General features: G+C 35.0%; 1 protein-coding gene across 4 annotated transcripts in view; it reads left to right on the top strand.

Annotated features, from left to right (window-relative positions):
• LOC128989579 (pericentriolar material 1 protein-like) overlaps positions 1–15,451 on the top strand; it is a 69,220-nt gene extending 53,769 nt beyond the window's left edge. For 3 of the 4 annotated variants that reach the window (XM_054411492.1, XM_054411489.1, XM_054411491.1), the window contains 7 exons: positions 5,438–5,646; positions 9,822–9,927; positions 11,966–12,106; positions 12,841–12,963; positions 13,558–13,629; positions 14,456–14,561; positions 15,270–15,451. In XM_054411492.1, the coding sequence (XP_054267467.1) occupies positions 5,438–5,646; positions 9,822–9,927; positions 11,966–12,106; positions 12,841–12,963; positions 13,558–13,629; positions 14,456–14,561; positions 15,270–15,289 (777 nt within the window). In that variant the 3' untranslated portion in view covers positions 15,290–15,451. The remainder of the gene's footprint in view (positions 1–5,437; positions 5,647–9,821; positions 9,928–11,965; positions 12,107–12,840; positions 12,964–13,557; positions 13,630–14,455; positions 14,562–15,269) is intronic. The other variant, XM_054411490.1, reaches the window with a different exon arrangement.
• The last annotated feature ends 1,208 nt before the right edge of the window (positions 15,452–16,659 follow it).

The raw sequence follows: 16,659 nt of genomic DNA, 5'->3' as shown, positions 1-16,659 counted from the left end.
ATCGTACGATGCGACTGCTGAGTGGACTTTTAATTTACAGTTCTAAGAACAAGAAAAATATGAATATACAGATCACCAGTACATTCATATTATTTATAAAACATCTTTCTGTATTACCAGCTTACATTTTTCACTTATAAGAATACATCATAAACAGGGTGTTAAAAATAAGCGGGGAGATACTTTACCTAGTAATTCCTTGGGTCAAAATAAACAGAAAATGAAGGATAACATTTTTTTCCAAAATCGTTTCGTTAACCATATATCCGCCATTTTGTATTTTTTACATACAAATATTTATCTTTACACTTTTCCAACCGATGTTTATGAAACTTGGTATGTATCCAACTTGGTATGTAGGTAGGAGAGACCCATGTTATAAAAAAAGATTCATCTCGATTCACCCTAAAATTTCAAAATTTAACACTTAACTACAATATAATATACTTTACTACACTACAATATTTACGTATCACCATAAATCTTTAATAAAATAAAACGTTCACATTTTTAAAATCCAAAGTAAATCAATATAATAAAGTGCACTAGTGCTTACTAGTGTCCAATAACAATTTGATGGATTTAACCAAAACCTTTTCTATTTAACTTATTTTCAGCTGTTAAATTTCAAACGATACGTTTTAGCTACAGTATATCATTAACATTATTATCATCATCATCGTTTGAGTTTGGGTTTGCGGCAATATATTTTTATAAATAAAACCTTAAATTTGATACCTACCAAACTTGACCTCTGCTGCTATTAATTGACTGTATGGACTATTAATTAACAGCTGTGTCTAAGGATTACGTCGGCCTTAGTCACTAACAGGACAACAAGATCGCTCCACTCATCACACACTCAACTCCATTCATACTTGGCTTAAAATGCATACATTTGTATGGTCGCCATTTCAAAAACAGGTAAAATAGTATTAAAATTATACTATAAGAATTTTGTCTTAGTCTTTGTGGTCCATCCCCCTTAAGGGATTAAAAAGTGATAATAGCTTAAGACAGTAGATATTTATGGCTATTATTGATATACCAAGTCTCACTACTTTATCTAAATTGTTAAAAAAATATAGCCAATCCAGGACTTTTCAACCATACTGTATAACGCCAACACGAAATTTTTCCGTTGAACTCCTCCGAATTTCTTAGGCGATTTTGACCATTCATGTCTCATTAGAAAGAGTGTGTCACGTACATTTGCAAACCAACCTTACATTTTTAAATCCCTTGGACTCAGCCCCAGCGGCTCATGTTATGAACCCATGTTATGCCTATGAAGAACATATTGATTTATTTATATTAGGATCAGCCCAGTTAATTGCTGTTATGCAATTCAAGGAAATAATGTAGGTTACATTATTAACATGTTACTGATTTGTTTCAAATACTATATTTACTATTACAATTTGGGTTTGCTGGATAATTTAATCCATTTTACCAAACAATAAAATTGATGGACAAAGTACTATATTTCATGAGCTATCATTGAAAGGACCGATTGAAGTCCTTATCAACCAAAATAATGCCTACTAAAGCAATTAAAATTGAGACGAACATGTAATGCACGAAATCAGGTGGTTCTTAAGTATGTGAAAAATTGTATCGCTATTCATAAACAGACGGAAAACTTGTAAACATATTCTTGACAACGGGTGTAACCATGTAACATGGCTACATTATCAATGACAAACGTGGACAACCTTATACGAGTGTGAGTACGTCCGAAAACAGAGTAATTCCGAAAACAACTCTAAAATACCCCCGCCGCAGCAAACCTGCAGACTAAGCGAATTTCCATTTGACTGATTGGATGTACACTGAAATGTCTACTTAAAAATATAACATTTATTCCCGATTTAAATAGAATTAGTTTAACAAGTACTTAGGTTTGCTGCATCAGGGAGGGTAAAACTTTTTTTTTTGTAAAATGTTAATAGTTAGTAAGAAATAAAAACATTTTCCAAATTTGATCAAAATATGTTCATAAACAAGCAAACTACAACAGTTTACTTATTCTCCATAAGAATAACATGGGAATTTTAAATTTACAATTTTTTGGAATTTTCTCCGTAACCATTACGCGCATAATAACGCTTCAATATACTAAATTATTTGTTTTTTTAAGCTCTACAAAATGGTTTGGAAAGAAATTGCAAACTTTTATGTTTTTTGGGTCAAAAATGGGAAAAACCTATTTTTACCCCATAAAACCCCCCATAAACCCCCGTTCCCATGATCCGATCATGCTGGATCGCGAACTCGTTCGAATAAACGTAGGTTTACACGTTTGTACCAAATTTCATCAAAATCGGATCATTTTTGCTTGAGTTATCGTGCTAACGGACACATATATATATATATATATAAATATATAAATATATAAATATATAAATATATATATATATATATGAATTTGAACGAATGGTGTTTTTGGCCTCTAGGGACCACAAAACGAAAAAAAAAATCGGTCCCGCGTCCAGGTCTTACCATGAGTACTACGGTAATAGCTTATTCCCTATATGGGAAATTCGCTAAAACAATAAGCAATAAATTGCAAGAACCGTTGGTTATATCATTGGGTATACACGTACTGTATGTACTGACGTGTATACTCAATGCTTATATCGAACTGTTATATGTACATCGTGAGTTGTTCCATTAGTTGTTTCATTTAGTTGTGTGTCCATTAGTATAGTAGTTTAGTTGACTCTTAAAGTCGGCGGAAATTGTGACTGTTATTACCCTTGAAATAATGTTTGTGAAGTACTTTGCAATCCTATCAATGCTTATAGAATCATACGATTAAAATTTTCTGGTTAGAATATGTCGCATAGAGTGGTGACTAATGTATCTTTTTGGTTTGCTTGTAAAACAGGATCAACAGAGATTTTCCATCGACTTAAACAATACGATACTCCCAAATTGTTCATTGCAATAACAAAATATCACACAGTTTGATGAATATTTTTGTGTAAACCACATACAGTACACCTTTATTCTATCTATTTTACCTTTTATTTTTCCAGGACTTTATAGAAAATCACGCATTACGTGATCAGTGAAGAAAAGGCTGTATCCCATGTGTTTTATAGGTAAAGAAGACAAGGGCGCTCCTAGACATATATTTTGGGGGGGGGGGGGTCACCGGGGGCCTGGGGGGTATGGATTACCCCCCAAAAAGGAGGGGGGTCTTGGGGTTCCCCCCGGGAAAAATATATAAATAAATAAATATAGACTATACAGGGTGATCAACTCAAGGAGGCCACCATTGGGATATCGGAAACGGTAAAAATTAGAGAAAACTTATAATGGAAGACATTCCTTTATTTTTTGTGGCAGTTTAAAATATGATTTTAGTCGTTTGATATTCAGCCGGCAAATTTGAAATTTCTTATCGAACACCCTATATTTAATCATGTTTTCGGACATAATAGGCAATTTTAAAACTTTTTTATCCTTGACATTTTTTCGATAAACCCACTCGTTTAGGAGTTACAGCCTATGGAAAAATGACTTCCGGTGTACATATTAAATCATGTAGCTCCTAAACAAGTAAGTTTATAGCAAAAATACAAGGAGTAAAAAAGTCTTACAATTGCATCCACATTCCAAAGAGACCATAAAATTAATTAAAAATATAAATTATATTGTTTAAAAAAAATGGCGGCAAACTTGAAAAGTGGAAAACTTTTTATTTTATAGTCTTTAAGGAATGAAGATGCAATTCTAAGACTAATTTAATTTTTGCAGTTTTGCTCTAAACTTACTCGTTTAGGAGCTACATGATGTAAAATGTACACCGGAAGTCATTTTTCCATAGGCTGTACTCCTAAACGAGTGGGTTTATCGAAAAAGTGTCAAGGCTAAAAAAGTTTTTAAATTGCATATTCTATCCGAAAACATGATAAAAAAACTAAAATCATATTTTTAACTGCCACAAAAAATAAAGGAATGTCCCCCATTTAATGTTTTCTCTAATTCTTACCGTTTCCGACTTCGAATGGTGGCCTCCTTGAGTTGATCACCCTGTAAATATGAATTTGAACGGATGGTGTTTTTGGCCTCTAGGGACCTCAAAACGAAAAATTAAATCGGTCCCGGGTCCAGGTGTTACCATAAGTACTACGGTAATAGCTTATTCCCTATATGGGAAATTCGCCAAAAACCTAATAGTTATATAGAACAATATTACATTCAACCAGCTGTTAGTTAAAACAAATTATATGGGACTAAAACAAATCGATGATTACAAAGATTCCTTTAAAAAATAATTTGAACATCCTACTATTTTTCTATGCAAATTTAAATAATCTGCCATCCTCATACCTAAGAATTGAATGTATCAATGGTCAGCATTAAACATAGTATAAATAAGTCAACTCTAAATATGTCTTTAAATTTGTTTTCAAATGCTGAATTTGTGTCACAAATGCTGAATGTTTACAGCTGTTATGTTAAGCAAATTATATTGTACTAAAAGCTGGCTTAGAAGGTTAGCGTCGGCTGCTAGACTTTTAAAAAATTAAAACTTTATTTCTAAAAAAACTTGGACCCTTAATTATAATTATGGCTTTGACATTCACTAGATCTCAAAATTATCTTTCTTTCAACACAAAAATAATGAAAATCCGTAGACTGGTTGATTCAGAATGTGAACAAACCTCATTTACGTTTTAATAATATATATGATAGTTTGGACAGGTTTCAACCCTTCCGAGGCGTAATACATTTACACAGTTTATGTGTAGACTACACTATAACTCATAAAATAGTTCTAAAATTAAATGGATCTCCTTTTACAAACGTACATAATAACCAGAAATTTTCAGATCGTCCTTGCGTGTATTTTATGCCACACATTTTGACGAAAGGCTATACCTATTTACAGTGTTGACCAAACAGTTGGCAAGAAGCATTAATAGATAAGCTATGTACCAAATATGATAATTTTAGCTCTATTCTAATTATGACAAAACACGAAGTAACTAAAAGCGAGTTTTGTTGGTGTAGTAAGCGTTGCAGGAGGTCTACTTTACACTGAATCGACGTTCACTTTTATTGCTTTTGATCTTCCGGCACTGTTGACTCAGCGAAACTGAACTTGTATTTTACCGTATTTCGTTATATTAAAACTGCTGTTGCATTAGGTCAAATTCCCAATAAGTCAAATGCTTTAACATAGACCACGTTTTTAGCTCGGACTGTACTATTTGACTTACTGGGACTTTTGATCTACTGACACTGCAAACATTGTAGTTTTTGACCTAGCGGCACAGGTATAAATTATTTGATCTTCCGGGACTGTTGACTTTCAGCAACATTCCCGTTACCAATATGTTTTACTATTTGTTGGGGTGCAAAGTATCCACACATTGAATTAATACCGAAGGTCTAGTGACTGTATCTATTGACTGGTTTTCAGAACTGTGCCAAGCTAGACAGAGAGGTGCGCAGTGTTTTGACGGAGATGTTGCCGTTCATCATGTCACAGGCTGGGGAGACATGTGGCCCCGCCTTGCTGGAGAGTGTACGTAAACTGATACTACACCTGGTACACACACCTCCCCCCGCCACTCAGGACCAGCTTGATGCACAACTGGAAGACGCTCTACACAAGTTCATCGGCCACAGGTCAAACTACAGACAATCATTGATATTGTAGAAGCTTAGTAGTGGAATCTTAAATCTATTGATTCTCAAGTGGCCTAAAGATTTTAATTCTAGCTGGGGTCGAAAATCAAATTCCATATTTGTGCCCATTTTTCCTGTCATTGATCCAACAATCTGTTATCTGAACACCCTTGACCTCAATTTTCTCGGATATCAGAAATAAGAAAATCAGAAATCAGAAATCCTTTATTGTCCTTAAGCAAAACAATCTTGCAATAGACATAGTCACATATTATGGTAAAATAGGGTTACACAGTAAAGTTTAAAAGTAAAAAGAAGGCTGTAGGCTGGGTGGAGAATATGCTAGATAAACTATTAAACATCAAAACTTAACAACTTTTTATATAAAAAAAACACATAAAAAGGATGTTCAACAAGCCAGTTGTATAGCCTATCTTTAAAAACCAACTCAGGCAACGCTCTTGATTCAGAGTGCAATACATTGAATAACTTTAAGCTCATGGTTGAATGGTTACTGGCACATTTACTTAGTCTATGGGACAGAATTTCAATTAGAGAGTTAGGTCTAGTGTAATGAGAATGGAAATCTTTTCTAACAGCCAAGTCTCCTAATTTTAATTTGACATCAAGTAAACACACATATATGTACAGGTTAATGACAGTCAATATCCTAGTTTTTATAAACAAAGGTCTACAATGGGCTTTGAGAGCTGATTTGGTTACTATTCTAAGTGCCTTTTTCTGAAGTAACAAAACATCACTTATATTACTACCGTTACCCCAGAGAATCAGACCATAGCTTAACACTAACTGAAAAAATGCAAAATAGGCTACTCGGATATATTTCTCAGAAACAAAAGTTTTTAACCTATTCACTAAATAAATAACTCTTGACAGTTTTGAACATACTAAATCAATGTGAGCTGACCAAGAAAGGCTGCTGTCAATCAACACACCCATGACTTTTATGGGCCTAACCTCTTTACAAATTACACCTGAGCCCAAATCTTTGTTTTTAGTATGGCAAACTAGGTGTTGTGTCTTATCTACATCAACCCTCCGAGTGTTATGTGTCGTGTAGTGTTTTGTGTTGATTTTTCGACTCACAAACACTGTTTACGGCAAAGGCTCTATGACTGACAAAATCGGATTGAACTGGATCGAGTTAGGTATCGTTTTATTTGGCAGATTCTAAGCTTTCTCCCGAGGTCTGTCTCTAAGCGCTTTTTTTTCTCGAGCCGATCATAATTGTAGCAGACAGCTGACGTGCGTATTTGTAAATAGCTTGGTTAACCTCGCACCGATGACTGATGTGTTATATTACGTTTATCATTGTTTTAGTGTTAAAAATCAAAAGTAGTGATATACGTGGTGCATTATAAGAAGATTTAAGTGATTTTGAAGGGCTGGTTGATGATCCTGAAGAAGTAGGTAGTGATATTGATGTAAATTATCAGCCAGATTCCTAGCTATGGTTAGGCTATGCATTCTTAGCTAAACGCTATGTACCGAAATCTGTTTTTTACCCATAACTTATTTATTTGCAAATCTACTTCCTTCTATTATTATAATTTTGTTTTTTATTATAAAATTCTGAACAAAGTGGCTATTTTAAAATATTTGTAGACCTAATAATTATAACAATTTATTGAGCGCAAACATACATTTTTTTCATTTATTTTATAATTTTTGAGAAATGTTAACCCCACAAAAATTGTTGAACATTTTTTTTGTAATGTTTTATATGTTACATTGAAGCCCATAATTTTCCAAACAAAATTATATATTAAACAGTATACTTTACATTGTTTTTAAGTTCCTAAGATACATTTTAATAAAACCCTGCAATTGCGCAATAAATGGGCGAACATTAAGACCAAAACTAGAGACACTTGGAGGGTTAAGAAGGAGTTTATTGGCACTAAACCAATCCCCAGCTTGTTTCATTGTATGTTTTACAGATAACTTTAATCTATTGAGATCACGGTGAACAGTTAGGAACGTTGTATCATCTGCAAACATTGTGGTTTGAGAACCCTCAATACGAAGTGGCAAATCATTGACAGAAATCAAAAAGAGTAGGGGACCAAGGACCGAGCCTTGGGGAACCCCAGTTTTAACTTCAATGCACCTGGAATGCACACCCTTTGCATCAACAAACTCAAACTGTGAACGACCACTTAAATAAGACTTAAAAAATTGGAGAGGACAACCACGGATGCCATAGTGCTCCAATTTAAACAGCAAGAGACCATGATCAACACAATCAAAAGCCTTGTTCAAATCACACGCACTCACCTGAGCAAGACTCCTTCCCTCAAAAGCTTCCAAAATCCCAGAAACAAAGCAATCAATGGCATCCGTAGTTGACCTTTCACTCAGAAAACCAAACTGAAATGCAGAAAAAACTTAAATCTATCAAAGTGTGTACATACCTGGTGCTTTACAATCCGTTCAATTAATTGACCTAAAATAGGCACTAATGACACCAACCCTTTTTGTGAATAGGAACCACTCGTGCTATTTTCAGCGCTTCTGGGAAAACTCCCTCCCTAAAAATCGCATTGATACACAACACCAAAGGAAGCAATATTGCACTCAGAATATACCGGATTATGTAACCCGATAGGCCGAACACATCTTTACTTTTTGAAGCTTTCATGGCCCGCACTTCACTTATAACCTCCTCACTGGACACATATTTCCATTCAAGGTGAGCTTCACAATGACCGGACCTACGAAGCAGTTCCTCTGAAGACACATCAGGCTGATCGATAGTACTTCTGGCTTCCTCTACTGAGCTGATGAAGAAGTTGTTAAACTCCTCAGGGGAAATTTCCACCTCAACATCCGGAGCATTGTTGGTTGTGCTCTTCTTGATGATGTTCCAAGCTGTTCGGCATTTGTTGGAAGCGGACTCGATGGATCTGTCGTTTGCATCTAATTTTGCCTGGTTGACTGCCGATTTGTAGATTTTCCGACTGCAATTGTATGCCTTAAGTGCCACCTCGCTAGGAGAAGCTTGAAGTATTGTACGATAGGCCACAGTCCTTTCTTTCATTTTTCTCAAGTCCGGTGTGTACCAAGATTTTCCTGCACCACTCAAAGTTTTGTTCTTCTTCCTTACGATTTTCTCCGGGCAACTTATGTAAAAAACATCCAGAAGAGTGTAGAAAAAAACATTAAATAAGTCCTCAGCAGGTAAATTTCCAAAGTTTAATAGAGGCAGCCAGTCAATTTGTAGTAAATTAGATTTAAATTCTTGTAAACGCTTCAAAGAGACGTCTCTATTGACAACTGTAGGTATTTCTGGTCGAGTAGAAGATTGGACCAACTCCACTGTAAGGTCCAGCCCATCATGGTCAGACATATCAGGGTAGACCACATTAGAAGAATATAACTCTTCCAAGATGTTGGTAAAGATGTTGTCAAGACAGGCGTTGAACCTAGTTGGCGCTCTGTTAATGTAATGACAGTTAAATTGTTCCAGAGTGTAGACAAGCTGTTTCACGCTTTGTAGTTTATTATTTACATAAAATTTGGCATTGAAGTCACCACCAATTATTATATTACTCTTGAAACGATCTAAGAATATTAATAACAGTTCCAAATTCGTGAGAAAGATGTTGCTGTCCCCAGATGTTGAATGGTACACCAATACTATAGCCAAATTTAAAGCCTTGCTAAATACACCAGAACATTCAAAATTCTTTTCAACACAGAGCCAATCCAGTTTTAAATTCTCAAAACTTATCAGGCTGGATACAAAGATACCAGTACCACCCCTAATGAAATTCTTCCGACAAAAAAACGCTGCACTTCTGTTAATCGACTCTATTTGGGATATTTATGTCCAATATCTTGTAAGGCTTTCAGGTAATTTGGATATTGTGTCTTTTGAATGGTATATGAATAGTTTATAAACTATTTTTCAGATATGGCAGTTAGTTCATGTGATCATCATGGAAAATGATGTAGTGCCCACCTAAAACTGCTCCGAGTTCCTCTTATCAAGGGGAAAATCTGGCTCTTAGTGTAGAAAATCTTTCTGTTGCAGGAAGCTTCCTACAAGAATAATCATAGAATTATTTGTTGTTAATAAATTGTCCATAGTATTTGTTGATGAAAGTTTAATTTTAACTCATATCCTCCTAACCTCTGTTGTGTGTCTGTAGGCTAGGAGATGTTTATGAGGAGTTGCTGATCAATGTAGCCGATGTACTTATCAGTGAGCTGACATTCCTGCGTCTGGTCAACACAGTGCATCACAACCACAGCACGGTAATCATAAGAGGGGTGGTTGAAATCAATCAATCAATCAATAGATTCTACTAGAGAACCCGTGCGGCTCAATGAGCCGCATAGTATGAAACATAACGCCGAGGAAAACTTTATGCTTAAATTCGAGTAATTGTAGCTACCTCTTAGAGTTGTTTAAACACTTGTTAGAAACTAATTTTAAATATCTCTGTTTGCGTCGTCAAGGTTCACCTACATTATTTCTGCTCTCAGTTTTAATTGATAACTTCTAATGAATGCTAAACAATCTGCTTCAATTCGAGTTAACATGTTGCAACAAAGTTTTTCCAGCATTGAGAATTAAAGAAAACTGTTGCCTTAGGCCTACTGATAACCAGTGTTTAGTAATTTAAGTTAAATCATTTTATTTCTTTGAGACATCCCCTTAATCAAACAAATTTTCTTCGTGGAGAACCCTGAAAAGTTAGGTGATATCAACTATTTCATGTGGTCCATTTTTTTCCAACTTAACTGTCATAATCTGCTTTGAATTAGCTAAAGCAGCAACACCATTGAAAGTTGGTTAACATATTTCAACGTGTTGTCTATCAGTCTCACGTTTTTCAGTGGAGTTTCTCTAAATACCTGTCCCAACGTTTTGAAAGTATGGATTCATTTGTCGAAATAGGTTGGATAACTCTTGTAGCTATACGATTTGGATAGCAATTTTCATATTCTCTTTTTGAACAGCGTATATTATTTGCCTTTCCTAAATCATAAAAATAAACTTGACCGTAACAACTTGATCGTTGAATACATAAACACTAATTCCTTCACTTATGTTTGGTCTAATATTGCCACTAAAACTTTCAATAGCAAATGAGTTGTTGTAGCAAACTTCTTATTTTTGACTTGAAATGTCTGGATTGTGTTGGTAAATTCAGTCAGTAGACCTTGTATAAGTTTTCCCGAGGAACTGGAAACATAACCTCGAAGTAAACAATCCATTTGTGTTTTTTCTCAATTGAAGTAGAGCGAGTAATACAAAAGTTTACAATAAAAATATAAGGTCCGCCAAGATTTGGTATAATCTTACTACTTGAACTAATCATAGTCAAGGCATTAAATATAGTTTAAACTAAATGTTTTGAAATAGCCTATCTTGTTTTGTCATTGTCAGAAGTAAACATTTCTTGCATGCATTCATTTGATCTGACATTAGGCAAGTTTATTTTACCACCGTGACAACACTATGTGCTTCGTACATTTTTTCATTTCCAAAGTGAGTTGCTGAGCAGAACCATCGATGTATAGCAGAACTGGCAAATATTATACACATCACCAAGTGAATGTGTATCTGGATGGGTGTCTGTTAGACCAGGCCTCTCTATTTCTACTCTCCTCATACGCATAAGATATATCTTATTATTAATTGTCTCCTACTCACGTTTTCAATATTTCTTCTTTGAACTTGAGGCATTTTCTGTTCTTCCTACAAAACTGATTACCGGTTTAACTTGGTCTTAACCTACTGAATATTACAAACATTAATATTTACTCCCAAAAAGCTAATGCGTTTCTTTTTATAAACAGCTGTTTTTGGTTTTTAAATTTCTCCTATGTATTTCTTATGGGGAAAACCCGACTTTTGAGAGGGTCTCACGCCCTTCAGAGTAGGAATTTTAAAATTCTAAAACCTTATTGCAAAACTTCATATTGAGACGAATCTTTTGACACCTTAAACGTTGAAATTGGTCCACAAATAAGGGAGGAGTTGCGTTAACAAAAAACGGCTTCACGTATTATATATATAGATAGATTCTAGATAGTAAAATAGAGTCACAGGCTGTTAACATCTCAGAAAATGTTTACAACACAAATAATTTTAGACGAATCTCTCCCTCAAGGGAACTTCTTCAGAAGAAAATAGTAGAATGGCTGTTACAAAACTGGCTCTTTTTGAACTTTATTTGTTCCTCCCTTTTACCTATTCTTTAGCCAGTCAAAATTTGTCTTTATATATTTATAAACAATTTATATTATATATATTTATATATGGTTATTTTGTAATTATTTCCAGGAGCAGCCGAATGGTGATGTTGTTCAAGTGGTGGAAGAAGAGGAAGAAGAAGAGGAGGGAGCCGTAGGAGGAGTAGTGGGGGAAAGTGTGTCTTCCTCTCTTCTCAACCTGCATCCGGCAAACCAGGCCCGCAGAAATAAGGTAGGATAAATGTTTACGTGCGAGCCGTAGGCGAATGTGGAAAGTTTCATGAGTGAAACAATGGCAGTAATTGCAGATCGTAGTCGTAATATCTTTATTTGTGTTGCCAACTTATTTTCAAGCGTACATGGAGTATAATAAAAGTATGCTGTTTTGTGTTGTTTGGTTAAAATTCTGTTGTGCGCCAAAGTAAAAAAAATTGTGCGCCAATGTAAGGCTTTCTGTACTATAATCTTTGCAAGGAAGCCCACTTTGTCGGGTGACTGTAGGAAAACCTATTTATTGCAAAGGACAATGCTGATTTCCGTGACCGCAGGAGCCGATGATGTCCATACAACCGTGGGAGATGTTCTGGATTTCACTGTGATCAGAGCTTCTGCTTCTTTAATAAGGATTCTTATTACTGTAGTTTAAGAGTTTTAAAATTCTTTCTGTAAGCAATTTGGATTGTTGGAGTTCAGAAAGTTTAAGTTCAACTGTATCAGCAAATAAAAATAAAATTACTATCTAAAGCTTGAAATGATGGGCATGGATTAATATCAAAACCTTAAAATGTTGGGATACTCAAGGACTTTGGGTTCTTCTGTTTGAGACATTATTTTTATTTTTATAAAAATTAAAGTCTTTGCAAATGAATAGAAAGTATAGGGAAAGCTTTTAACATCAGTTGTCTGTTGACATTGTTCAATGCATCTGTAAATGCTACTGGTTGAGCAAAGATTGACATAGTCTAGTTTGTTGGGCAGAGTGAGCCAGTGTCTGAGGCAGATCTAGCTGAGGCCGACCAATCACGTCACTCGACTGGTAGCGGTGGCGAGGAGGAGAGGGGGGACACAGCGGAGGGTATTGACCAACTGGTGAGTAGGGTGGGCAAGTACTCTAGGATCCAGTAATTTATAGATTTCTTACAAATACCGGAGATAATTAATTGATGAACTACTGATACTTTTAGATGAACAAATGGATGCTCCACTGTTCTATTTTGTGCTTGTTGTTGTAAAATGTATAGAGAACTAGTTTTATTCAAAATTAAGGAAGTTAAAAAATTGCATTTTAGGAATTCATTTTTACTGGTTGGAATGAAAATAGTTTACTAAATTTTTTATACTTTATCGATTAAACTATGGATATTTAACCAACATAGGACTACAATTATCTGCTGTGGCAATACAATCATTCATTTGACACATCTGTAATTAAAGTGACAGTTGAAAGGTCGTTGAATTTGGTTAGGGAAACCAGATTAAATGATTGTAGAATGTTTTTTTCACTTACAAAGGTCTACTTCCAATAGAGATAAACACCGCCAAGTAATATGGAACTCTGAGCTTTTTATTAAGATCTCCTCAAATTATTTGTCATAGTATCAATGTTAAAAATGTATTTATTTTGTAAATCGATATGATCTTTTCTATTTGTTGAATTGTGCAATGTTGAATGTTTCATTTCAGGAAGAAGCAAGTGGTAGAGATGTCAACATGGCTACTTGTAACGGGAACCTTGCCACCGAATCTAAGACTGAGGTAAGTTTACTATCCTGGATATTTTTTTTTTTCATACCCAACATGGTGAGTACAATGAAAATAATAAGACTTTTAATATATTTGAAACCTCAATCTTTTCTTAAATAATAATATTTCCATTCCAGATTTTTTTGATTGGAAAAGAGTTGTAAATATTCTCTTCCAAAGATACCAACAATGGTATCAGATAACAAAATATTTATATCCTCATCATAGTATCCTTCTGCTTCTGATAATTTTGATGTTGAGATGATAATACATCAAACGCAGTAGTATCTGGCTTCATTCTATTATCCGTGCCAAGTCGTAGAAACTTGCAAAATAATACCTATAAATAATAGTTGTCACACTTTTTTATGAAATGTTGACCATACAAATTTAGGAATTTTAAGCCAAGTATGAATGGAGATGAGTGTAGGATGAGTGGCGCGATCTTGTTGTCTTGTTATCTAGTAAGGCCGACATTTTCCTTAGTCACAGCTGTTAATTAATAGCATCGATCTCTATTATTACTACAGCTGGATCGCGCGCTGTACTGCTCAGAGATACACATGTATCGGCCCGCCGCTCCCCCCCCCCCCAACCTAACGTATTCACTGTCTCTCTCTTACTCATTACGTCTTATGGCGTTTCCACGTTTGCGCTCACAAAATACGCTATATCTCTGTTCATAGTAGCTCGATTGTCAATTTGTTTACACAGTTGTAATCTGCATGAAATTGATTGTCTAAATGGTTTGTAGTGGGGGTCTGGATTACAGCAGTGCATTGCTGGTTTGTTAGTCCTACAGTGCATTTCCCACTACAGCTGTCTTCTCTGTTGACAGGCTTGCTGGGCTGTGGAGCAGGACCGAGAGTTAGGCTTGGACCAAGTCCCGACACGACTACACAACTGCGAGACTGAACCTGACGCCTCCCATCCCGGACCTCCCGGTGTGTGCTTTATTACATAAGATATTTCATGAGAATAGTAAAATATAAATACATTTTTACGTTTAATAGTTTCGATTGCAGTCTCTGGTGACTTGCGATCCACAACAGACTCTCAAAGTCCCAGACTGTGTGAGGAATATAAACTTTAAGATACATCAAATGCCAATAAAACACCACTTGACGACTTTGAGCCATGAAATTCCTTATATTTCCGAAAAATTATATCCTTATCAGTTACATGGTACACAGGTAGAATACATTTTCACAGATGTTTGAGTTTAGGGGGAGTTGCGGATTGCCGACCGTTTTACTTTAAAGTCTTGTAATACTGTAGTTTACTTTCTAAAATAAACATTATTTTGATTTGATTTTGCTAGGTTTCAACTAAATTTCTGGTGTGTTCATTGCTTGTTTTTTCATAAATGTGGCCAAGTGTAAGAGGTTGCGAAATCGAAAAGCTAGTGAGAGGAGGAAAATCTCCATCCTTCATGCTGTTGGCTATTTTTGACTGCTTAACCAAATTAAGACCAACTTCAGGCACTTCAATTCAGTATTGATTGTCAGGTAGTATGTGGATTTTAATTGTACAGAATTTTTAGTTCTAAGTGAATGGAAAAAAATATTATTTTGTTACTTTAGAAAAAATGTTATGTCAATTATATTTTTTAAAGTAACCAACATGTTTTACATCTTATTTAAATGTTTCAGATCCCAATACATCGATATGATGGTTTAGAGTTCTGCCTCTTCGACTCTGTTCCTTACTTTAAACCTTCAACAAGTAGACTCTGCTGCTGCTAGACTGTCTTATTTTATTTAATCAAATCATTTTGTTTATTTAGTATAATGTGCCTTTTTACTGTTAAATTATAAATTACTTTATTTAACAATCTTAGTTTTGTTACCTTCATTTCTGAAGTCACCGATAAATTTATGTGAATATATCTACTGTAGAACCTCCATTAACTGAAATGCCGTTTAACCAAAACAGCCTAAGAAAAAAAACCCAGAAATGTTCAAGTTAGCCAGTTTTTAAATCAAAATTGTTGTTGAATTAAGCCACTGATAGATTGTGCTGATAAAATGACTGATTTTTTATTGAATATGCAGACTTTTTAAAACAAGTCAAACTGATATAATGACATATTGTAAGCTATAGCATCTCTCGTGTCACATCAACTATCTCAGTGACAATCAAGCACAGTGGCGGATTTACCTACGGCGCCGCCCCTAGGCCCGTTCGGCCGGCCGCCCCTTTTTGTTTTGCGAAAAAGGAAAGGAAGTCTCTCTCTCACGCTTTTCCTTAAGTTTGCGTAATGCTGCACCACTTAACCTGACCTTTTTCACTCATTATTATTATTTTCTTCATGCATAATTAAGAAATTAAAATGATTAAAAAAGTAAAACAACCAATAGCGGTTCCAAAAAAGTTAGTTTTTTCACATAAATAAAATAAATAGGGCCTGTTATTAATACATATTACATTTTAGATTAAATAAACATATATAAGTTATTGTTCTGCCAAAACTTAAATAACTTATGACTGCCTTTAACACGTCCGCTGTATCATTACAAAAAAGTAATAAATAAGCCTGTTTTATATTGTCATTCAATTATGAGTAGCCTACTTTAATCAAGAATGAATAAAATGGGCGAAATTTTGAGCAATGACTTAATTGCCTTATTTACTAACCAACATTTTCGAAGGCGGTTGACAACAACATTCACTATACTAAAAGATTTTAAATTTAACATTCAAAACAGCTAACAATAATTTTTCTTATAATATAACTGTCAGGGCTGCCCCAAGGACGGCGCGTGCAGGGTGGCCGCCCTGGGCGCCGCGGCTTTGGAAGGTTAAAAATTTAACAACGTTATCAGCAAACCGCAAACGAATATTTTAGAGGAAACTCATAAAACTCATGTAATCACACACACTGCGTATGTGCGTATTCGCCCACACGCCCCAGCCCAACCTACATTTGCTTGTTTCTAACCTCAAAACTCAAACTTCTACATCAACTCATAGTCGTTTTGTGATGTCCGTTGTGAGTCGTAAATTCAATGTTTTTAGTAATTTTGTTCGGTGTAGTTGTTA

Source organism: Macrosteles quadrilineatus, unplaced genomic scaffold, assembly GCF_028750875.1.
Source record: "Macrosteles quadrilineatus isolate MER2022 unplaced genomic scaffold, UCM_ALF_1.0 Scaffold_3__2_contigs__length_128488019, whole genome shotgun sequence".
Lineage (NCBI taxonomy): Eukaryota > Metazoa > Arthropoda > Insecta > Hemiptera > Cicadellidae > Macrosteles > Macrosteles quadrilineatus.
The sequence above is the reverse complement of the archived record's forward strand: the minus strand, read 5'-3'. Positions and strand labels throughout refer to the sequence as shown.